Here is a 25,082-nt window from a genome sequence, read left to right on the forward strand (position 1 = left end):
GTATGGAAGATGGTCAAGAGTTTATACCATTATTTCAAATACCAAAAACTATTTGACAGGCGCTGGGTGAGTGTTCGTTGTCACTGTGTAGAATTATCCGTTGCTTTGTGTTACATATACAAGGTTACATTCAGCAATAACTTGAAGTAAAGAAAGAAACTGTTGTCTACCAGTCTACGTTAACCGTTCTGCGATATTTAAGTGCAATTATCGCCAGTTTTCTTCAACAATGTAGCCACCATCTTTTTTATTTGCAAGTGCTCCGAGAGCGAGCAATTTTATCAATTGTAAATTGTTGGAATTGGAATCAGGAATACGTAATTTCTGATGATGTCATAGACTGGTGTTTGATAGTATACACTTCAATTATGAAGTGAATTGTTGGCCACTATCACTAGTAGACGCTAACAATTTGTGCGTTACATTAGAAAAAAACACAAACTTATAAGCTAATGGAATCCCATTATCTTATAAGTTTCGCGCCAAAATGACTGGTTTTCAGCCCCTAAAAAAGAAACGCCTTAAAATTGATTAATAAAGTAACGTATTTAAACCACCATTATATTATAAAACCTTATCGGAAGTTTAATATTGGCATGGCGATATTAACAAATATGAATTGCGGGGGTACGTTGCGCGGGGAGTGACACAAGCTCCTCCCCACTTGTTCAAGGTCGCTGGCTTAAGGTGACACAACTTAAGTACGAACAAACAAACGTTATCATTATATATAAGATAAATAGTAATCTTCAAGAGCTGTAAAAATTAACATTAAAATTATCGTGAGAACTTTGTTGAAAATGATTCCAACTACCTAGGAAACTGACCTTGTATTTTGTTACACCAGCACATTTTCGAGCGTCACACAGCATCTCTTTAGAAAATGAATAATCCAAATACCTAATGAAGAGTTCTATAAATATTATTCCTTATTCTTTACTGTCACACACACGATGGAATCTTTTATGAGCAGAGCGCGACTCTTCGGTATTTGCTCATCGAAATATGTCAGTTTTCATCAAGCATAATTGTATTGCAATCTTAATTATTATTATTTCAATCAAGCCTGCGTTAGCTGCACAATAATAACATAAAAGTGGTTACCGTACAAGGATGTTCACTGCGCAAATATAATCAGAAATATTGGTTCGACGACATTTAAATTAATTAAACCAGTTATTAATAGACGCACGAGACAGGGCTTCGTCACTTCGCCAATCAAAGTCTATCATAACATTGTTGTTATTAAGACCACAACTAAAGTCGTAATAAATCAAAATAAATCACTGTCTCTCGTCTAATTGTCGGGCGACACGCGTTTTTCCGCTCATTTCTAATAAGTAAATGAAAAATTCAATGCACATCTAAAGATTCGTACAGTACAGTACAATTTCACAACACTTCTAAAAACTTTTCCTTTTGATTCAGTTGCCCAATATTTGGCCCATAAATAGAATTTCTTACAACCTACTGTTAAGAAATAAGAGTTGTTTTCCAAACAATGTAAATGTTTGCTTCACATATTTGGCATCAGAGCTTTTTAGTATTCGAAAAAAATTAAGAATGTACAAAACACAATTTCGGAGTAATTCCTGGTGCTTTATCCATTGAACATTTGACAATTAAATTGAACAATTAGGCTAAGTTCATATGGCCGCGCGGTACCGCGCGGAACTACGAACCGCGCGGCACAAGATCAATATAAACGATAATTATCGTCTACATTACCGCGCGGTACCGCACGCCAACGCGCGGCGCGCTCTGACCCGCGCGCAAGATCTAGAACCGCGCGCTGCCGCGCGGCCCAAGTATTTCAAACCTGTATCGACCTGTTCAGTTGATCCGCGCGCCTTGAGACGGAAAGACACATAGATCGATGCAATGAGTACCGAAGATGACATTGTGCCTATCGATTTGCTTATCGACGAAATCGAAAAAAGAGATGCGATTTGGAATCTTAACTCTAAGGATTATTCAAATAAAATATTAAAAAGAAGGTCTTGGGAAGAACTAGTTTTAATTTTTTGCAAAAATGATGATTCCGAAGAAAAAAAGAAAAATTTGGGTAAGTTGTTTTTTAATTAGTTTTATTTATTTAAAATAAGTTTTATAAAATCATCACCTATTACACCATTTTATCTTGCCAATCTAATTTACCTTCAGTAACAAAATAATTTGTGAATTTAGTTCGAATATTATCTACTTCATGGATTGCTCGTCCACTGTTAGTTGGATTCACATTAGGTAATGGCGCTGGATTGATCATATCATCCTGATTTATACCATCTCTCATCCTTACCAAGTTATGTAAAACACAAATAGCTTTGACGATATCAACAGCAAAATCTATCTTCACGTCTATTGGCCGGTGTAAGATACGCCACTTGTTACACATTATGCCAAATGTACATTCGACATACCTTCGTGCTAAAGAAAGGCGGTAGTTAAATATTTTTTTTTCTTTTGACAACATTTTACCACCATAGGGTCTCATCAAATTTTTAGTCATAGCGAAAGCCTCGTCAGCTACAATTACGTATGGTAGTTTAAATGCATCGCTCTCATTATTTGTGATAGATCTAGGCTCTGGTAAGTTCAACGAATTTTCTGAGAGTTTTTTGAATAATGACGTTTCCTTGAAAACACCCGAATCACTGTCTTTTCCGTAAGCTCCAACGTCTATCCATATGAAGCAATAGTTAGCATCACATAAAGCCATTAAAACTAATGAGAAAAAGTGTTTATAATTGTAATACATTGATCCTGATTCTGGTGGCTGTATTAAACGAACGTGTTTGCCGTCCAACGCTCCAACACAATTTGGAAAATATGCTTTATTTTCAAATTGTATAGATATTTGTGTCCAGATTTCTTTTGTTGGTGGACTCATGACCAAAGTTTTTAAATTTCTCCAAAAAACTTGGCACACTTGCTTAATTATACCCGATATCGTAGACTTGCCAATTTTATAACCATATTGTAACTCTGCAAATGAAGAACCAGTTGCTAGGTACCTGTAACATAATAGTTATTTAAGATACACGTGCATAAAGTAGATCTTTACCGAATAAGTGCTACAGTGAAAACACAAGCATAGCGAGTGTTTACAGTGTGGCACGCGAGCATAAAGTGCATATGCTCACGTGCCACGATAAATATTCCATTTCTATTCCTACTCCTATTCCTCGTCAAATTCCTATTCCCATACCTATTCCTACCCCTACTTACTCCTATTCCTACTCCTATTCCTATTCCTAATTCTATGTCTATGTCTATTTCTTTTAAGGAAATCTTTACTGAATAAGTGCTACAAAGAAAACACATTCATAGCGAGTGTTTACAGTGTGGCACGTGAGCCTAAAGTGCACAAAGTACAATTTGCATAAAGTACGAGTAGGTCATAAGGACTCTTTATGCACCCGTATCGTACAACATTTTTCAATAGTTTTGCAATGAAAACTAATAATTAATTATTTACTTTCTAGGATCGATTTTGCAAAAAAAATGGAAAAATTTACGAGATGCCTATGTAAAAGAACTTAAGAAAACAAAACATTTGAAGTCTGGTTCCTCAGCATCAACACCATCTTCATTTTCGTATTTCCAAAGATTGTCATTTCTTAAACAAGTTGTCCAGAAACGAAAAACTGACAACAGCCTTGATGTTGCGGAAGTTACAGAGAATCCTGATTTGGATAGTGCAGTTAACAGCAGCGGCGTTCAAGCTTCAACAGAAAATGTGCCCCGGAAAAAATTCAAACTTCACCCTGCCGATGAACATTTTGCAAATCTTTTACAACAAAGCATAAATACTCGAAATAATAATGCAGCAGAAAAGAAAGATGACGATGAAGATAAATTATTTTGTCTTTCATTGGTTAGGGAAATAAAAAAAGTTCCTGAAAACCGGCGTTTAAAACTGAAAATTGAAATTTATAATTTATTAGAACGATACCAAGCTACACGAGCACAGCCACTTGAAGATTTTAACTACCCGTCTACTTCATATAGCTCACAACGACCACCCAGAAACTATCATGCTTCATTTCAAAGTTCTCAATATAGCAACCCAATGCAGTACTCTGATAGAGAATCAACACAATATGGCTATACAACTAGTTCATACACTTCACCTCCCACAAGTTCATCGCAAGCAACATCACCCCCGGGTGATGTTACTTGTGACCCGTCATACGAAGATTCTCAAGAATTAGATCTGTTCAATTAAACTAAAAGTTAATTTGCCAAGAAGCCTCGCTCATAATTTCTTATTTTTTATAATTTTTACTGTGATTATGATTAATAAACAGTTAACTTACCGCAATGTTACAATGAGTTTTTCTTTTGGTGATATGCAATATCTTACAGCATTTTCACTGGATTTTAAATCATTTTCAATGAAATCGTATAAAAAATCAAAGGTTGCAACTGACATACGGAAATAATTAAAAAAAATTTCTTCATGTAACCTCAACTTAGGGTATAAGGTGACAAACAGGCTTGAAGAAAGTCTGTCACTTAATATTGGATGCACCCAGTATCGCCTTTGTCGTCTTCTGCGACGTCTCAGTCTTCTATATAAAATCCACAAGCAAATTGCCTCCTCCACGTCCATTGTATATCAATGTTAATGCCAGACTGGCGCTCGTATATACCCTGTCATGTGAACTCTCACATCGCGCGTCGGCGCGCGGTGCCGCGCGGCCATATGAACTTAGCTTTAATTGAAATACATAAACAAGTCAAATGATAAAATTCACTATATATAACAATACAGAGTTGTGTGATTTGCCAATTAGAGAAAACTATTTAAAAACGAATTTTACCGTCATTAAATAATTCTTACTGTACCAATTTCAAACTCAATCCGGCGAATCCAGAGACGGTAGTATTATGATATAGTACGAAAATATATTTTGTGTCAGTCTTACCTTCCACCTGCCAGTGCCTGTGCCTGTGTCTTCTGCCTGGGCGTAGCACTGCACTCTGTCGGCGACGAGAGCACCGCTGCGTCTTGCACCCGCAGACGTGTGCGTTACGTCTGGTTGAATATCTGATATAAAACGATACTGAGTTACTTACAAATCAAATATTTATATAGGATCATTTATTGCTAAAATATTTCTGCGTACATGATATTATCTTAACGCTAAAATTTGTTATGTTGTAGTAATGGCAGTTCCGCTGTTGCTAAGCGGCATCACAGTAACAATTTTTTTTATGAAAGTAATGGACGAGACTAGAGTAATTGATACGTCTTGCCCATTACAATGCAGTGCCGCTCAGGATTCTGGAAAAGCCCAAAAATTCTGACCGGTACTCGAATTGCGCTCGTCACATTGAGACATAACATGTTAAGTCTCATTTCCCAGTAATTTCACTAGTTACGGCGCCCTTCAGACCGAAACACTACCGTAATGTTTACACATAACTGATTCACGGCAGGAACAGGCGCCGTTGTGGTACCCATAATCTAGCCGGCATCCTGTGCAAAGGAGCCTCCCACTGGTACACTGGTTAACGTATTGCAAAACAACCTTAGCTTAGCATATGGCACTGCGCTCGCACCCTGAGACATACGATCAGATTCCACTGCCATATCGAGTCGAAAGAACGGTATACCCTGGAACGAAAGAGTATGTCTGGTGTAACGAGTGATGTGAGGTATCCATACCCTTTTACTTTCGTTTTTCGTTGTTCTTAGTATGTGGGAGCTTAGAGTTACATGCGCTGTTGGCACCTACTAATCTGGCATTTTATTATGAAGAATGGCTATCAGTTTTAAAAATATCGGTAAAATTTGTTTCAAATAATTATGGAAACAACTTATAAAATTTTCTTCAAAGAACATTTAAAGGATAGCAATAATTTTACTGCGCATTTATAGTTTAATACATTCAATATTGGTATTAGGTTTATTTTTTAGCTTAAACAGGTTTTAAATATTATGATATTTAAAACAGCATATTTTTAAATGTTGTGATATTTCAACACAGCCTGTATATTAAATAAATAAAACAAAATAGTGTTAGAGCACAGAAATTTCGAGTAAAATTTGTTTGTGTCGTTTCACGTTTTATTAGTTATTTTTTTTTGTAAAAAAATAAAAGAAAGCTACCATTATATTACTCACGAGCTTTTGCAAGTAACTTCATCTGTGTCATATATCATATACTTCAAAAGTGAAATATAAAAATCATGATCAAAGTCCACCTTAGTACGAATGCACATACTCCCATTTTATTTTTCGATTCGATGATTCGTGGAAATCAATGAGATATCGGTATAAATCGAATTAACTATTTCTACTTTGTCGCATAACTCGATTATTGAATGAAATTCGACATGTCTGAAGTGTCGGTTTTTTGTGAATGGTTTTTTGTGGGGCACGTGTTTAGTAAAGAGAAAGTTCTTAAAATTAAATTTAATATGTAATTATATTTAGTATGTATGTTATTCTGTATTTATTTTTCTTTGAATTTTTACATTATTTATTTTCCCCCGACGTGGCCAATGATTGATCGAAGTGTCAGAACGTGTTTTTTTTTTTATTTTTTTTTTTATGATAATGAGGGACGAGACGAGCAGGACGTTCAGCTGATGGTAATTGATACGCCATGCCCATTACAACGGAGTGCCGCTCAGGATTCCCGAAAAACCCAAAAATTCTGAGCGGCACTACAATTGCGCTCGTCACCTTGAGACATAAGATGTTAAGCCTCATTTGCCCAGTAATTTCACTAGCAACGGCGCCCTTCAGACCGAAACACAGTAATACTTACACATTACTGCTTCACGGCAGAAATAGGCGCCATTGTGGTACCCATAATCTAGCCGGCTTCCTGTGCGAAGGCGCCTCCCACTGGTAGTAGTTTATTCCAATACGTAGGTATACAATTTAAGTTTTTTTTTGCGAGGAATGTTAGTCCACTAAAATCGAACTATATCGAATTAGTCCACGTCGCAAGCATCGATCGTAAGTCCACTGTCCAGCATAGGCATTAGCATAGGCTAAGCCCTATTTATTTATTCAATCGATCGACTATATCAACATGAGCTCAATATACATTGGTATATATTTGGAATAGGGATTTAGAATATAAGAATCTATCGACGATATTTTGTGAAAACAAATATTCTGTATTGAACCGCAAGTATTGCGATGGGATTCGTTTATTTGATTTAATATCTTCTTCTTATTTTTTATGCGATGCAACGTTACTTTAGGGAACATAATATAGTGTTTGTTTTATTAAGAGCTTACTTAAACACACCCATAAATATACACGTGAGTGCTTTAATACTGGTAATGCCATTTTTATGGTTACCAGGTTATAACGCGTTAGGACCAAATTAAAAAAAAACAATGTCATGATATTTATTACTATTCTTCAGTAGTTTCTGTGAAATATCACCCAAGTACAGTCATCGAACAGTTATGTTTGGTATTAACGTAGCTCAATACAAATTTGTGAACAATTCACAAGTTTAACAGAATTAACAATCTATAATAACTAAATTTAATTTCTGCAAGATGTCGTTAGCAACAATTTCAACTTCAACATGCACTCGAAATCCGGAACAAAGTTCCCAGTTAGTTTCAAATACCTCTATTAAACTTCGACTTACAAAGTTCCCCGTTCATTGTTTCGTTCTATGATACTATATCCAGTTGCTACATTATACAATATGACTGGTGCGAGACATGAATGATTTTGAAAGAGAGTAATTAAAATAGTATTCTCGTTCTAATCGTGAAATAACATTAAAACATAAATTTAGAACAATATTTCGAATACGATAACCAATTCCTATAACAGATTCCGATACATAATAGCTTTAAGGGTAAATATATACAATTTTATAGTAAAGTCCCAATAACTGTTCAGGCATTAAGTGTATTATTAAAAAATAGCTCTATCGTAAATCCTACTACTCCACAGCTGAATATCTAAGTTACGGACAGCCTGTGAAAAGATTATGATTATTTTATAGCAACAACAATGACAGTACAATATTGTGTATTTTATTTAAAAGAGCGCAAAAAAGAATGCTGTGAGAATTTCTTGCGCCGCTTGTTTTTTCTGAGAGAGCCATTTGTTTCCGAAGCGGTAGTAGTGTTTGAAGTGACAACAAAAAGAATTGTAAAGGAAATTTTGAGAAAATAAATGCCTTTTATGCCTTTATAAACTAATGAACTGTGGATTCATCACCACAATGCGCCATAATTTCCTCAGTGAAACGCAAGCACCGACAGGTCCGTGTTCCCCTTGTCACTTCCATATCCAGCGATCTGCGTGTATGGCGTGGTGTCCATGGTTAAATTTGTCAATTAATATTTATTTTTAATGTTTCATTTGCTTCTTCATGTACGACCGCCAAATATCACTCTTCGAGAAACGTAAGTATGCTATATATGAAGTTATATTGCCGCAGTGAGGCGAATTGGTTTTTTTCAGAGGTGTTTTTGTTTATATTTATGGGTCTGAGGTTCCATGCTTTTCAATTTTAATTAAAAAAAGTACACTAAAGTGAAGGGACCTCCCTTCCCCCATCGAAAGCCTAAGTCATATAATAGGATAATACGATGAAAGTGACAATTTGATAGTAACTAATAAATACGGCGTGTGATAATTGAGACTACACTAAAGAAAGAAAAGTTCATTAAAGCGAGACTAATAATACGTAATACTACCAATTTTTGTTGAATAACTACAAAATTACAATTTTGTATAAAATAACATTGAAAATTTTGCTCTGACTGATTGGACACCCTTAGTCAACTCGAGGCCCCTCAGTCTCTTTGTATAAATTCAGAATAAAGCGCTCAATGCACCAAGAGAAGTTTTATCTTTTAAGGAATCCTTATCAATAGGATCAACTGTCGCTCCGTTAAGTCCCCTTTTTTCTCAGAAACACTAGGAAATATAAAGTTGAAATAAACATCAAATACTAACGAATTCAGTCTTCTGAAGCGGTAAGAAAATGAAGCTTCTATATCTCAACAAAAGCTACAGCCATTAAAGGTATTCACGGGCTATTTTCTGCAACTCGACGTCTACTGTGCATCTATTTTGAGTTTAAACACAGTGGGATTAAAGCACTTTTTTAAAAGTACTTTGCGAGTTGGTCAACTTAACCCACAATCTTTGAATTTCCTCGCATGTGTGAGTGAGTTACTTCACGATGTTTTCTTTCACGGTAAGAGTGATAAACGTACATATGAATGCGGGAAAAAGACATCATATTGGGAGGCTACCCTTTGCGACACAGGCACTCAATAAGCTAGTGAATATATATATATATATATAATAAAGCCCTATCACACGATCCCCATCGACTAACAATCATCAAATTCGGCGATTAACATAATCTCACCGAACAAGTAAAGAAAACAATCTCGAAATTGTTATTTGCTGTTGCAATTTACTACTTTGTTCAAAGGGAACAAAGGCCCGAGTGTAATATTGATAGTTTGTACAGTTATACTATTTTTTTTTATAATATTATTCAAGACATAGTATAAGGTTGTATCTTGAGCGCACTTATTTGATATAGCACATAAGCTAATTACATTAAAAACTAACCCAATACGTTATAAAAGTGGTAACTAAATACATTATTTTATCTAAATTTGATTGAAAACAGTCGTTTTCTCAACCGGTTTTATATGCTAATTTGACTATTAGTCTAATTTGAATATTAAAACAGCGTAATTATTTTTAAAATTGAAGGCCAAAATTAAAAGTAAAACAACGATCGCGGTGAATCCTCGCCATAAAAAAATTATAAATCAAAGAAATGAACAGTTGAGGATTGTGCTTAACTGTTCATTTCTTTGATTGTTGTATTGTAAAACAGATTAAAACATAATTTATGATATTGTAATATTTGAACAACTGTTAATCCTTAATTAACTAATGAAGACAAAAACAATAAACATACATGCGGGGAATTGAGTGATTTCAGACAGATCTATTTCGGTCTTCTCCCGGAGCGCGTGCTTCTTTTCCCTGATATTGTGATGGTGTGCCAGCGGCAGCGGGTGTGCAATTGGGCGGGGGTGAGGCGCAGCTGGTCGCCGCGAGGGGGGTGACCCCAGCTCCGGTGGAGGAGGTAGCTCCGAGTCACCAGCGCACGAATCTTCATCAGAACTTGAAGCTAAATAGAACAAATTATTAGAACATAAACACTTTTTTTAAAAGACGAAACGAGTAGACGTTCACGAGAAGTGATGATCATCCGTTGTTTTATTTTCTTGGAACATTATGAAGGTCATGTCACTTTGATAATATAAATGCGTGAATTTAGTATAACACATATTTGAATAAGTTTTAGTGGGCATCGAACCCGGGCCCTGATATAATGGACTAAGAGGTGTGCCGAAATACCAAACTCACATTGCACTGTTTCCATTCTGATTAAATAATTTCGAATTAATTGTATTTTCTACTCTTTCATTCTATCTGTGTAAATTATTTGGACATAAAAATTATAATTTAAGAAAAGCATTAAAATCTTCGACGCTATTATTAGTTTAGCTACGGGTTTTATAATATATCTATAAAAATAAATCTAAATATATAAAATTCTCGTGTCACAGTGTTAGTTGCCATAGTCCTCCGAACGTCGAGGTCGATTATTATGAAATTTTATATGTAGTAATATTTGGTAGGTCTGAGAATCTAACCCAGTGTTTGCCAGTTCAACTAGTATAATACATAATTTTAGTTAGGTTATTTGTGCAACTATACTAAGTGGTTTGAGGTCCGCGTGTTGTATAAACTTAAATACTGATTAGATCGAACCATTTGTTCGATAAACTGAGAGCAGCTAAGCAGCTATAGAATTATTATTAGATTATTATTAGACGAAACAGTATGCAACCATATAATGAGTTATTTCCATTTACACAACCAATACCTCTAGCCGCTTCTCGCCGCGTACGCAACAAGCAGGCAGTGGACACTCACACATGCCACGGATCATTGTAATAGTGCAACCATTTCGCGTGGTGTTATAAAGCTTACTCTCCGTACCTGATCGTACATAGGTAATCGAATAAACTGTTCGTACTTATTTATATGATACCTATTTGCAGAGTACAAGTAGCACTATTTTAGTTGAAATACTTACATTACAAAAGGGTAATAAGTTATTCGTATTGAATTTGAAATGCTTCAAGAACGAAACGCTACGGACAATATAATACACACACCTTCAAGCAACTTTGTACAACGAAAGTCATTTTATTGATTATATTTACTACAATTTAATATCGCAAGACTCTTTAATAATACTCGTCTCAACTGAATTACCATAGTCCTCATTATATCTAGATATGGCCATTAACCACAGTTCATTTCTGCTCACAATTAAATTTTGATAAGAAATAATTTCCGAGGTACATCCAGGTTTAAGGTGGGTGTTTTTTTTTTTATAAAAAAGTGACGAGACGAGTAAGTCGTTCAGATGATAGATACTCTCAGCCGATTACAATCAAGTGTCCTTCAGAAATCTTGATTGAACCAAAATAATAGGCAGCCTCTTATTTGAAACATAGGAAGTTAAGTCTCATTGGTCCAGTAATTAAAAAAGTAGTGTGATCAGAATAGACCCACAACTAAAGCTTCAAAAAGTTTTCAAGCGAGCAGTGATCACTTGCTATCTGTTAAACCTGCAGGCTGCAGTGTTGTTCAAGGAATATGTTCATAAAATTTCAATCTTTATCGCAAAATATTGTATTTGCTGAATAAAATCACACATGAATAAAATGCCAAGAAATAATGTAAGACTTACAAAGATCGTGCCTTTCCCTGTCGGGACTCTTAGCCATCATGGAGGTTCGTTTGGAAGGCATCGGCAGGGATGGCTTAGGCCTGTTCTGCATTTCAGCTAGAGCCTGTTGGACAGCTTCTTGCCTGACCTCTGCAATAGAACGATTGATCAGGAAATGACCACACGCATGCAATTAATAATTAAAAAATAAGAAGCTTTTCTTGTTATACTACGATTTTCATTTCATAACATGCTTTCAAATATACAAGGCTTGCATACATTTTGTCAATAAACATTTCTTTTTCAAAGAAGAGACACAAAGTCAAAAAGACTACAAGCCACTTCCTTAGTTCAAAATATGTTTATATTAAATGGCCCATACAGCATACCACTCGTAAAATGCAAAGATTTATTAATATAAAGCCCAACTTTATTCAGTGCAAATGTTTAAATATTATTTAGATATTATTCGAAGTGTTAAATAAGGCAACAATGTAGTTATTATAAAAACAAAAAAAAATGCTTCATCAACTTTTATATTATCTCGAAAAACAAAACTTTGCTTACACATGCATAGCTATTATTATCGATAAGAGTATAAAGTTCGTATAACATACGGATGCGAGTGCTAGAGACCAGACGGGATCTATTACAAGCGAGTTTATTTGAAAGGTTTCTTTGGCATCAGTAACGGTGCAAATATGTACTAAATTTTGTGTGTGTGTGTGTGTGTTTTGAGCTCGAGAGTTATGGTAATAGTAGATATGATTGTAAATAAATTGGAAGAAATGTTTGATAATTGACATTAAAATACAAGAAATATCATTAATCTCATAAAATATTGAGCGTTGCAATGGGAATGGTGATGCTGATCCCGATTTGATCAAAAATCTGTCATTTCTGCAATTCCTTGGGATATTTGTTGCAGCATCATCGAAATAAGTTATGGTGTGATTTATACGACCACAATAACACCACATTGCACTTTTTATGATGAGAAATAAAGAATGTCTCATGACGCTGTGTAGTAAATCTGTAAGTTCTAGTATATTAACATTACACTTAAGAGAATATCATATTATGATTGATCTTTTTAATGGAAGAACAAACGAGCATACATACATACATACGAGGAATACAGAGAAATCAGAAGAGCGTTACCGGCCTATATGAATAACATAAAACGTGCTTCCATAGCCTATTTATTACATCTCAAATATTGTTTTGGTATAAATTTTTCGTTAATAGATTATCGCCTAAAAATAAATATAGTCTTGTTAGTGACTTACGAAATACGTTAACATAAATTAAATATAGTAATTAGTAGTTATTCATCCCTTTTGTAAATATTAAATTGTGTAGCTTTCCTCCAGTCACTAGAGACATAGTGCCAGAAAGCTTAATTTTACAAGTGTTAATAGGTGTAAAATTTTTGTGTTATAATAGTTATATAATATAAAATTTAAATCATTAATTTAAATTTTCACGTGTTGATGAATATAATATAATATTAGATTTCTTTCAAAATGTTTTAATCAAGAACAAACTGCTTACAACGTTATGACGCGGATGCTTAGATCAGCCTAGCGAAACTCTCTAAGAAAAAAATGACTCACTCAATTGTATGAAAAAAAACACGGAGATAGCCGAAATCCACTGCGTTTTAAAAGCAACTGTTCGCTTTTAAACTTACCCGGATTTTACTTCGTCGCCAATCACATTACTCTAATTACAGCTATTTCAAACTTATGTCAATTAACTGCACGTTTCATACTAAACTAAATTTTAATTTTAACTTAGACAGTCCCACCTCATATTACGTAGTATTTACAACCTCTTTGGCTTACATATTATTCTTAGTTTATGCCTTGTGACATTGATGACTTCAAATGTATAGATAGCATAGAAGCAAGTCTAAGTTCGCAATAGTAAAATTATACTCAAATTCTGAAGCAGTTAACTTCACCATTACGTCTTATTCATTTATATCCGTGTTGTAATTAAAATAGTTTTGCTGGAAATCTCCCACGGCGATCGAGGTTATACGCTGAATTCACGTAATTCTAGCAATTAAATGCTTAAACAAATTTCCTTTTGATAATATCGCATGCGTTGCTCATAAGCAATAGCCAAAGATAAATTTATTGAAGTAACGTGTTTACAATTATTGTATTATTGACAATCACTTGAGTCTACGAAATCTATATAAATATCTGGAGCTCGAACAACCTTCGAATTCCTACGTTACTCGTTGTTTTGTGCAATACTAAAACAACACAATTCCATTCCCTGTAGCACTATGTTAATCTGAAGTATGTCGAGATTGCTGATTGTTTAATCCTAAAGGAGAATAGGACTTTTGGGCCTGATGGTTAACAAGTTGAAATATACTTTTAAAAAACATCAGTGTCGCATCAGCATGTTGCATACTGCATGTGTGAAGTTGATTTAATGTAAGTTTACACTACGCGAAGTATTTTAAAAATATTTTATTTCTTATCCTTCAGTTACGTCGTCAGTTTATTGTAAGTATTTAAATAAACTATGTAGACAAACATCCTCTTCATCATTTTAGTTATTTCGTCACAAACGAACTCTTTTGCCAGAAGTCGTACTGCGTCCACTCCGGGCTGCCGGAATTTACTTTTACTTTCGATTTTGTTTTGCCATAACACTATGTTTATTTAAATTTATGGTCTAAAGGGCTATCATAATGTGCATTCATTGCTTAAGGTATCAATAGTATTTAATTTAATAAGGCTTGATACTGAATCTATCTCAATAGCTATCCAATTAGGACATTATAATATTTGATCTGTTTTTATAAATTACTATAGGTTTTTAAAAGAGCCCACCATACATTGTTATGTTATATCGCATATTGCTCCCAGGTGCCTTGATTTTTACAGACATCTCTAACAATCTTCGACATATTTCGATCATTATACACAAAACTTTAAAATATTATACACCTAAACCATCCTATACCTAATCACTGTCTAACTGAAAGCGTCATTAAAATTAAGTACCCAATTTTTGAGTATCGCGAACCGACAGACAGACAAACACGGAGTACGTTTTGTAATTTATATAGTTATAAGATAATAAAGCATTCTATATAGAATGCATTGCAATTTTTGGCAAGGCCGAAAGTTGAACTAAAATAGCACAAAATATTATAACACAGAGAGTCTGTAAAGTGTTCCCCTGATTCAATATGCTGGCTGTTGTTACAAATGGAGATGGGTTTGCGCTATGCGGTTTATTTTCCGCAACATTTCGAACAACAACCGAAAGCATACAATTATTATTAATTGCGAATGTCAACGTTGAAATTCATATTTCTTCCTCAATGGCCGACAATCTGTTCCTGTTTTACATCTTCACACTTTTCTATTGAATCAAACACCAATATTTTTTGTTGTTATTATATCATCTGTGAAAAGATATGAGATAATTATTAATATATGTACTAATACAATTAAGGTGAAGTAATGAGGAATTTAGTTAATTACGACCAGCTAGGAGGATGATGTTTTATCTTCAATATTGTTGTTCAATGATGTTGTCTTGCAACACGTGAAATACGATTTTATTAAGTTACCCATGTGATATCGACCTGGTAACACGTCGAATGTCATAAAATATAATCATTTTATCAACATTTATTCACATCCTCAATTTTGAAATTATAATTTTTTTTCTGAGAGGGTACAAACACAGTAAGTAAAAAGTTACTACGAAAATTTTGGCAGTCATGGTTTAAAATCACGTAAAATAGTTTCTCGAACAAAGGAACCTTGTTCATATAAACAATAGAAGATATAATTAAGTTAGTTGAATGTGTATGGTACCCGATAGATTAGTTTGTCTTGCCCGAAGCCGAACTGCGCACCATAACAAAAATACCAATATACAAAGTCCGCACAGATTAGCAACAATATATAGTTAACAGTAACATTTACTGGTTAAAAACAATAAACATGGAGTGCGCAGACCATAGCAACACAGTTGTATATAACATAGTGAGATAAATAAGGATGTAAGATTGTTGCGAGAGTAGGTATCATGCGATGTACTCGTTCGTGGCAGCAATATTCAATCACAACCACTTGTGTCAATTCAACGCCCAAGAAAGTATGTCACTTGTTATAAATGTAGGTACAAGACGCGGCAAGCCTGTCTTAGGGCGCTTTCAATCTATACGTTTCTTGACAGCCTGCTGCGGTACAGAAGCGGTGCGTTAGGACGATCGTTTTTTAGGGTTCCGTAGCCAAATGGCAAAAAACGGAACCCTCATAGATTCGTCATGTCTGTCTGTCCGTCCGTCCGTATGTCACAGCCACTTTTTTCCGAAACTGTAAGAACTATACTGTTAAAACTTGGTAAGTAGATATATTATGTGAATCGCATTAAGATATTCACACAAAAATAGAAGAAAACGATAATTTTTGCGGGTTCCCCATACTTAGAATTGAAACAAATAAAAATTTTTCATCAAACCCAGACTCTATGGTCTTCGAAAATCAAAAAATCTAAAATCACTTTTTTTTTTCATGAACTGAATAGTTTGCGCAGACACATCCAAAGTGGTATAATGTGTCTCCTCGCATGTAACTTCTAAAATAGAAGAATGATAAAACTAAAAAAGAAAATATATATGATGTACATTCCCATGCAAACTTTCACCAAAAATTAGTTTGAACGAGATCTAGTGAGTAGTTTTTTTGTAATATGTCATAAAAAGTATTATCAATAACTTAATTGAAATAAATACATATAAAAATCGTGCGGAATTCGCGGCGCCGCGGTACTGCGCGCATTCAACAGCACGTCGGCAACGTCGCAAGCACCACGCATTCATTTTGGTTATTATTTTTTTAGGGTTAGGAGAACAAACAAGCGTACGGGTCACCTGGTGTTAAGTGTTCACCGCCGCCCACATTCTCTTGCACCACCAGAGGAATCACAAGAGCGTTGCCGGCCTTTAAGGAAGGTGTACGCGCTTTGTACGGTGTTGTAGTGCGATGAATAGACTTCAGAGCTGATGTCACATAACTGGTATGCAAACGTACGGCAGTCAGATACGCTTTCAATTGAGGCGTTTGGTGTCGGACTGCCACCGTACTATAGCGGGTTATAACTAGCGGCACGGTAAACATACGGCGGCAGCGGTTCGACACGAAACGTCTAAATTGAAAACGCCCTTACGGCTCATTCCAAGCTTTAGGAACGAATCACCGCCTACAGGGACAGATGCCGAAGTCGGTATTACTTTCCTATAATTTGTAAAATATACCTTGGTTTATTTAGTTCAAAATTCAGTAAATATTTAATACCAGATGATTTTTTCTTCTACTTTGCAAATCCATAGAAAAAAACCTTCTTATTTTGGAGTTCATATAGCCCATGACACTCACAAATATTGTGGCTAACTAAAACTAACAGAGCTGTACATACCTGTAAGAAAGCTATTCTGTTCATAATGTTCGTTTTATATTGTTTTTATTTTTGTTTAGTTTCGAAAAGCTTGTTGGTGTGTCTATAATAAATAAATAAATACTAACAGAATTTTAAAAATCGGTTCGGTAGATTCAGCCCCGACAACCTCAAAACTGTACCTGTTTATAATAATTACTATGGAGTAATTTAATAAGGTGCAAATTTGTAATAGAGTGATTATTATTTTTTCATTTTAGAAAATAAATTTAATTAACGAGCTTATGAACTTCAAGTCAATTACTCACATTGGAATATGAACTGACCTGCAAACGTTGTTTTGCAATATAAATTATATATGTAAACCTTCCTTGAGTTTCAACGAATCTATTACAAAAGATTTCATTGAGATCGGTCGAATAGTTTAGGAGTTATTAAGGAACATACAAACATACATTCTTTTTTATATAATATATACATTGAATTCAATATTTCATGTAGTTAATATTAATTTCCAAAGTACAAAGCAAATTTCCGAATCATATTTTACATGACTTTGGAATGCCAACATTCAAATATCTACTGTTGATTTATTAATATAGGTAAGAACGTAGTTCCTTAAATTTAAAAGTGTAAGCCGGGTATGAAGAAGTATAGAGGGTTTCGTAAATTAACAAATGTATCTATAAATACATTTTTTTTTTAAATTATTTACTTAAAACCAAAAAACCTTTTATTATTGATAAGGCGACTGCAAGAGACACACATGATTAACTTAAGTCAGAAAATTTAGGCACAGAGTAGGGACAAATCATAGACTTAGAAAGTGCTAGCGTTTAGAGGCAGCCTTACAGCCCAGCCCAGAACAATTTTAATTTGTCAATGAGTGCGTTAGTTTGTAGTTAGCTCGTTTAATATTCACAATACTAAGGACTACAACTCTAATTCCAAACGTGGCTGACTGTTTACGACGTCTTGACAATCATAATCAGTAACAATAGATTCGCTTTCCTTCCCTATGTCATGCTCTCCGTTAGAGATGTGCTTCTCACTTGCATACTGTTCGCCTATACGCTTGTGTATGTTAAGGCGAAGAGTAAGCAGAAAACACGCAAACATGGTGTTTGTAGACAAGTTTTGTGGTAAAAGTATAGCATTTCCAGCTATGAACACTACTTTATCCTGTTACACATATCCTTAAGTCTTATTTGTAGGTTGCTAATGCTTGCTGTTGGTTATAGTTAACACTGCCGAGCCTTTTTGAACTACCACTTTTCTTTGAAGCTAAACAAGTTTTTTGGCATGGCGTGACGCATTTTTTTGGTACTTCTCACAGAAAAGTTATTCTTATTACTTATACTTTTTTGTGTAGGTTCATTTATTCAGATTAGTAGTGAATAACGAGGACTGTAAGCACCCAAGAATTTTGAAAATATTGGCTTTGTTACATAGATGGTCGCTGGCATTTAATGTCGCCTTAAGTATATAGGACAAAAAATACCTAAGTGTTTTAGCCGTGTCTAAAGATTTATAATTACAAATAAATACACGTGCCTCAAAAAACGAGGCTTAAGGAACATGTTTCGTTCGGTTGAGCGTACAAAGCAGTAGCTCGGTGTATTACATTTGCATGCTTACAATATTAAATTGTGAGTCATTGTATTAAACTTGTCACACGGGTTCACATTAGCCGTTTACAGTCAGCCTTTAATGCATCACGCAACACCATTTCATAAAACAGAAAGTTTAATATATTATTACAACTCAACAAATAGAGAATTTTTACTAACGACGTACTATTATAAGGAACATTCGATTTTCCTCAGAGCATGAGATCACACTATGAGATAAAGAATAGCACATTTTTATCACATGTATGATAATCCAAATACATAATTCAGAGGGAATATTTTATTTTTATTTTTTAATTATTGATTTTGAAGGTTGGAGACGCGTTGTCGTCATCGCATACACCAATAATACAAATAAATATATTCAATCTGCGTGCAATGCATATAATGAGATTTATATTAGGAAGAATTAAGCATTTTCATAGTGTTAGAAGTGCAAGCGAATGAATTATTAAATGATGCTCAGAGTAGAGTAATAGCGACTAAACAAAAAACAACCAACACGAAACAATCTACCAGAAAGGCAAGTCCTAGATCGTCCCAATGTGCAGAACCCACGAAGTATGGATGACATCAACATGAACACCATGTATAGAGGTGTATTTGACTCACCCGAGTGGTAGCGGCTCTCGTTCCGCGTGAGTCGTCTGTTGGTTCGTCCTGGTGGCGAGCGAAGTGCCGCTGCGGCTCTCACAGCTGCGACCGCGACAATTTAAAAAAAAAACCAACCAATGTACGCCTGTTCACTCAAACCGGCGAAAAAACCAATTTCGATACGCAATTTTCAATATACCTATAAATTTTTGTGAACTTTTATCCAGGAATACCCGCATTTGCAGCTAAACGAATCGTGTTTAAATTTATGAGCACCTTCCGAATTAAGAGTTACCCATTGAAGAATGGAGAAAATATAATATCGCGATAACCACACTTTATCATAGCCTAATTACTAATCCCAAAAAAGCTTTACTAACACATAAAATAAATGTCAAGACCCATCGCTTACAAAACTCGTTATGACACTTTGTTTTGTATTGTGGTGCTAACATCTCATACTACTATGTAAATATAATACATGACCGTAGTGTTATGATTATGCAGTGTAAGATGAAACTAATTTTATTAGACTGCAGCACTTGCAGAAAAATGTTTATGAATCGAATTACAGATAGTAACAATGTGCAGTGTGATTCACACCTAAGTATCAAGTAGGTGGTATACTGTTTAATTGATCTCTAATTCATAACAAATAATTAGGTCTCAATAATTCATTGACTGAATTTATTAATAAACATTAAAGTTTTCGCTGTGATATCTTTAAATTGTGATGAGTCAAATTACGAGTCAATTTACGATATTTTGCATCATACTCTAATGCTCTTTTAGTTATTTTCACCGTTACAACACTAGAGATTTGAAAATTGCTAGCAACTTATACAAGTAGGTAATGTACATGATTTTTTAAAGGTAAAATTGTATAATTTGACGACCCCTATTATAGCCCAGTGGTTAGTGACCCTGCCTACTGAGCTAGAGGTCCTGGGTTCGAATCCCGGTAGGCGCAAACATTTATATGATGAATATGAATGTTTATTTCCGAGTCATGGAATTTTATAAGTATTTATGTATGTTTAAGTAAGTATATTGTATTAGATATATCGTTGTCTTGTACTCACAGTACAGGCTATGCCTAGTTTGGGGCAAGACAATTTGTGTAAAAGTGTTTCAATATTTAAAAAATCCTACCAGTGAATCCTACCGGTAAATAAATAATCTACCTAATTTAAGATTTTATTATAAAAGTCTCTACTGCAAATCTTACTAAACAACAGCAAAAAACTTCATCGATCAGATCCTGGGGGTAAACTGCGATTAACTTATCACAGATTAATATATGGATAATATTGTACAATTTGGTTTGTTGAAGTAAAAACTCCTTAGGCGCGTTGGGCATTTATTGAGATAGAAAAAAAACTATTGAAATCGCGACATCGTTGCCGTTACCGACACCTCTGTGTATTGTGTATGTACGTACATAGATACTCATGCGTCTTGGCATTTTTTGAAAAACCTTTTTAGTTCGCGACACCGTAACGTAAGTATTTACATATATATTGTGTATGTTTATTGTACGCACTTAGATACAACGGCATGTGGGCTATTTTAGAGATGGAAAAAAAAAACATTTAGCTGGCGATACTTACCGTAACCGACACAATATATAGTAAGCATGTACATATAAATCGTGTTTGTATATTGTACGTACACATGCGTGTTGACAATTTTAGAGATTTCCCGACGACTACACACGTAATTCTTCATGTTAACACTTATGTCGACAACTCCCTGAGTATCACTCGGTTTTTTAAGGCCGTTTCTCCCTCTCAGATAGACATTCGATTCCAAAGCGGTTACACACGAAAAATAAACTTATAGGAGATAATCCATTTTTCAATATGCAAAATAAGATTTTTGTTCATTTATATGAATAATTTTCATATATCGTCAATAAGGCACGGCTTGATGTTAATATTAAATTTCAACCGATTTATCTAATATTAAGAAATTTTCGAATACCAAAAAGGATTTGGTGCTTTTTAGCGTGATTTTTTAGTTTTTTTTAAACTATTATATAATATTATTCAAATGAACAATTTACACTTGCTCGTAAAATAACAACTAACGAATGCCGGCAGAATATATTCCTCTCGATATTCGTTCAACGTAGTGACTAGGACAAATGAGTCATTTATAAGTGACAGCGAGCAGTGTCTCTGACCGCCACTCCATAATGTTCAAAATAGTGACGTCACTCAATGTACTCATTTCCATTATGAAGCAAGTATTCCTTCGTTAAAAAACGTACAAGCGGTGCATCGTAGAAAACCATTTACTATAAATATAGAACCACTTTTTTTACGACAGTAAGAGACGGGACGAGCAGGACGTTTAGCTGATGGCAATTGATACGCCCTACCCATAGCAATGCAATGCCGCTCAGTATTTTTGAAAACAAATTCTAAGCGGCACTACATATTTTGTTCTCGTCACCTTGAGACATAAGATGTCTCATTTGCCCAGTAATTTCACTAGCGCCCTTCAGACCCAAACACAGTAATGCTCAAACATAACTGCTTCATATTTAACACTACAGGTATACCACAGATTTAAATACTAAATAACAAAATATATTAAAACCATAATGTCAGTTTGATTTCACCATCAACATAAATCTCATATTACCAGAAAAATACTTAGAATTTAAAAAGCCCATATACATACATACATACATACGAGATATGATAAAATTGCAAAATAACAATTGTGGTAAGGAGCTAGCTAAAACATACAGACTGTCTGCATAATTCATGTAAGCTATAAGGAAAATTGAGAAATAATATTCAAATGGACCACTTAGATAATAATGTTTCTCACTGATTTCGGTATTATATAAATTGAAGGCAAATTCTTTAAGAAAAAGAAGGTAAAAGCGTACTTATAAGATAACTTAATAAATTCCTTTTCAGGGTTCCGTACCTCAGACAGAAGAAACGGAAGTCTAATAGGATCACTTTGTTCTACGTCCGTCCGCCTTTCTCTCAACACCGTTTATCTCGGGAATATATCGAAGTATCAAGTTGAAATACGACATACTCAGACTATAGATAGTCTCTTGAACCTATGAAAAATCAAACCTCAAAGTTAATGTAAAAAAGATACGGCCACGATCTGAGCACACGACCACACATACGATTATGCCACAAAAATCGATATTCCGAAGGGAACCAAAATTTATAGGGTATTTTCCGTTGACCGAGAACTATGAATTTTGGCAAGTATTATACTACAAGTAAAGGGAAAAATGTCAAATATTTACATTTGTAATTATACATATTATAGATTTTTGTAAGGAACCTTCAGTTGGCAAGTCCGACAAGAACTTGTCCGGTTTTTTACACATTTCGACCTTTAATATACATAGCCCAGGAAGTGACAGTCACTCCCTAATATGAAAAGTTGTGAAGTTTGCGAACAATCAAATCAATAAGTCGATCTTAATTAGTTAATTATGTATTTGATTGCTGATAAGAGTGTGAAGTTTTATGAAAACTGCGATGTCGTTATACCGAATGTAAAAAAATATAAACGATAAAACACTCTTTCAGCCGCAGGTTGAACTCTTTCGACTGTTACTACGCGTTACAGAAAAAATGAACCTTTTTTGGGTCAAGAGGAAAGGCAATGTGAAGGCACGCTGTAGACCACAATACCAATTTTTTGAATGTAAATATCTGTTGAAATAGGATTTCAAAACCATCAGAAGAAGTTAGTATATAGTTAGAGTTTGAACAAAAATGTTAACAACGTTATATCTGTTACGTTCGGTTCAGCTAGAAATCTAAACTTAGAATTTAAACTATTAACTAGGTTTGTCTAGACGACGACGAACGTGTAGAGCGCGTATCCATCGACAACGAACTAATTTCGTATCAATCGATAGAACGCCCCTGCACGTGGATTCCTCCCTTCCCTTTTCCCTCATGTCTACCAAAAAGTATCAATTTCCACAAATTCTTAGACACAATTTTAATCAGGCTCATCACGAAACATCATGGACATATAATAATTATAACATTAGAACAATATACGGACAAACATAGTTACTTTCGGCCAATTTTGCACGATTTAATTTATACTAGTAATTCAATTTTAGTTTCGAAGTACCTCCATTTAAAATCCAGTATTACTTTACGTCTTCAGTTCTTACGCATTCGTATACTTAAATATGTGAAAAAAACTTAAAAGCAACAAGACCAGTCTCTGTAAATATAAAGTAACGAGAAGAAAGTTAACATTATTGCTACGTGTGCTTTAAAAACTACTCGTTCGTACAAATTAAATTGCAAGTCCTTACACTTTACAGCAAGCCATGCTGAACAATTCAAATAACTGAATGAAAAGGGTTGTACCTTCTAAAAGCACGTTGTTTCTTATATGTAGACATTACTCGACTCTATTTCCGCAATTAACGCGCGTTCTGTGAGTTTCAACTAAGCTAATAACATGTGTTTTGGTGTATATTCGCATAAAGAAAAGAAACAGAGCGAGTGATATGTGTTTTATTGATTTATCATCGCGTCCATCTACCAACAAACAAAGAGCTTGGCCGTCAGTGACAATAATTCAGTGCATAGGTGATATAGATGTGTATAAATAGGGGCGAGGCCAACTCGTTACCTGTGACAACGGATGAACGCTATCATATTACATCGCATGTTCCCTGAGGGGCCAACAAACAATGTTATAACTATTAAGTACTGTTGAAACCACATAAAAATGAGACATTCCACTGTAAGCCACGATGGTTGTATTTAAAACGATGGCCGCGCGCAACTTTGGCCACGTAAATTTATTTTCTGGTACCTATGACGGGTAAATTTCATTTGCATTAAAAAAAGACATACCGTAGAATCTCATATTGAATAAAAAACATACAGAAAATTTAAATAGTGAAAAACTACAGTGGATTTAGAGATTCCCCTCAAGGTTGTGTGTACAACCTCTGCTAATTATGAAACAGACATATGTCTTTTTGTTTTTGATACCTATTTACAGAATTTTTAAAAAACTATGTGAACGTTATTTAAGCAAAACCGCTCCAAGTTTATTACACAAACAGATTATTTATTTTAAATTTAACAAGTGAAGTCAAATAGGGTGGTATTTTCGTACATAGCCAAAACACAAACTCGTCTAGGTTAATGCAGCCAACGAGGCTCTTAACACACAATTCTTTTAAGTCGTTGCTCATTAAAAAGACCCAACAATAACCTGACTCAATGCTTAAAAATTTACGCGCTAATACGGCAGCTTTGTCTCAAATATGACTCATTAGTTTTCTGTGCACACAATACTATGAGAATACATTTAAGTAAGCTCGACGTTCCTATTTTAAACCCGAACCACGATGTTTCTGTTTGTTAAATTGATGGATTTAGTTATTATTTACGCCATCTTACAATATATTATATGGGTTAATATATCTATAAAAATAATATCTATTATTAACGACGAGTAACGAGGACCTCCCTCACATATACATAAGCATAGCACGACAAGTCCCAGTACGATCAGAAGCACTAAAGGGCGAGAAAGATGTCAATGACATTTTATTTGTAGTTCAGATAGAAACGACTGAAGTCAGGGCTCTTAACAAAGGGACCATTGAACAGT

The 25,082-nt window shown here is 34.6% G+C and overlaps 3 protein-coding genes across 6 annotated transcripts in view; 1 reads left to right on the forward strand and 2 right to left on the reverse strand.

The window, feature by feature from the left end:
* The window catches only part of LOC126978420 (disco-interacting protein 2), a 73,597-nt gene that overhangs the window by 21,326 nt on the left and 27,189 nt on the right, over positions 1 to 25,082 (reverse strand). For 3 of the 4 annotated variants that reach the window (XM_050827193.1, XM_050827191.1, XM_050827190.1), the window contains 3 exons: positions 11,800 to 11,928; positions 9,946 to 10,161; positions 4,932 to 5,053 (listed from right to left, as the gene is read on the reverse strand). In XM_050827193.1, the coding sequence (XP_050683150.1) occupies positions 4,932 to 5,053; positions 9,946 to 10,161; positions 11,800 to 11,928 (467 nt within the window). Of the gene's footprint in view, positions 1 to 4,931; positions 5,054 to 9,945; positions 10,162 to 11,799; positions 11,929 to 19,460; positions 19,545 to 25,082 lie in introns of all 4 variants that reach the window. The other variant, XM_050827192.1, reaches the window with a different exon arrangement.
* Positions 1,641 to 4,332, forward strand: LOC126978444 (uncharacterized). The gene is made up of 2 exons (XM_050827237.1): positions 1,641 to 2,065; positions 3,486 to 4,332. The coding sequence occupies exons 1-2, from the start codon at positions 1,882 to 1,884 to the stop codon at positions 4,226 to 4,228; spliced, it is 927 nt and encodes a 308-aa protein (XP_050683194.1). The 5' UTR covers positions 1,641 to 1,881; the 3' UTR covers positions 4,229 to 4,332.
* On the reverse strand, positions 2,071 to 4,725 carry LOC126978440 (uncharacterized). Its single transcript, XM_050827231.1, has 2 exons — positions 4,320 to 4,725; positions 2,071 to 3,014 (listed from the first exon to the last, which is right to left on the reverse strand). Exons 1-2 carry the CDS (start codon positions 4,613 to 4,615, stop codon positions 2,126 to 2,128), a joined length of 1,185 nt encoding a protein of 394 aa, XP_050683188.1. The 5' UTR covers positions 4,616 to 4,725; the 3' UTR covers positions 2,071 to 2,125.

The sequence above is a fragment of the Leptidea sinapis genome, chromosome Z (assembly GCF_905404315.1).
Source record: "Leptidea sinapis chromosome Z, ilLepSina1.1, whole genome shotgun sequence".
Classification (NCBI taxonomy): Eukaryota; Metazoa; Arthropoda; class Insecta; order Lepidoptera; family Pieridae; genus Leptidea; species Leptidea sinapis.

What these genes read in the sequence shown, in the direction of transcription:
- LOC126978444 (XM_050827237.1), top strand. Translation starts at nt 1,882, where the DNA reads ATGAGTACCGAAGATGACATTGTGCCTATCGATTTGCTTATCGACGAA. An exon ending in AGAAAAAAAGAAAAATTTGG is followed by an intron (nt 2,066 to 3,485) that starts GTAAGTTGTTTT and finishes TTTACTTTCTAG; the next exon opens with GATCGATTTTGCAAAAAAAA.
- LOC126978440 (XM_050827231.1), bottom strand. Translation starts at nt 4,615, where the DNA reads ATGGACGTGGAGGAGGCAATTTGCTTGTGGATTTTATATAGAAGACTG. An exon ending in AAACTCATTGTAACATTGCG is followed by an intron (nt 3,015 to 4,319) that starts GTAAGTTAACTG and finishes ATTATGTTACAG; the next exon opens with GTACCTAGCAACTGGTTCTT.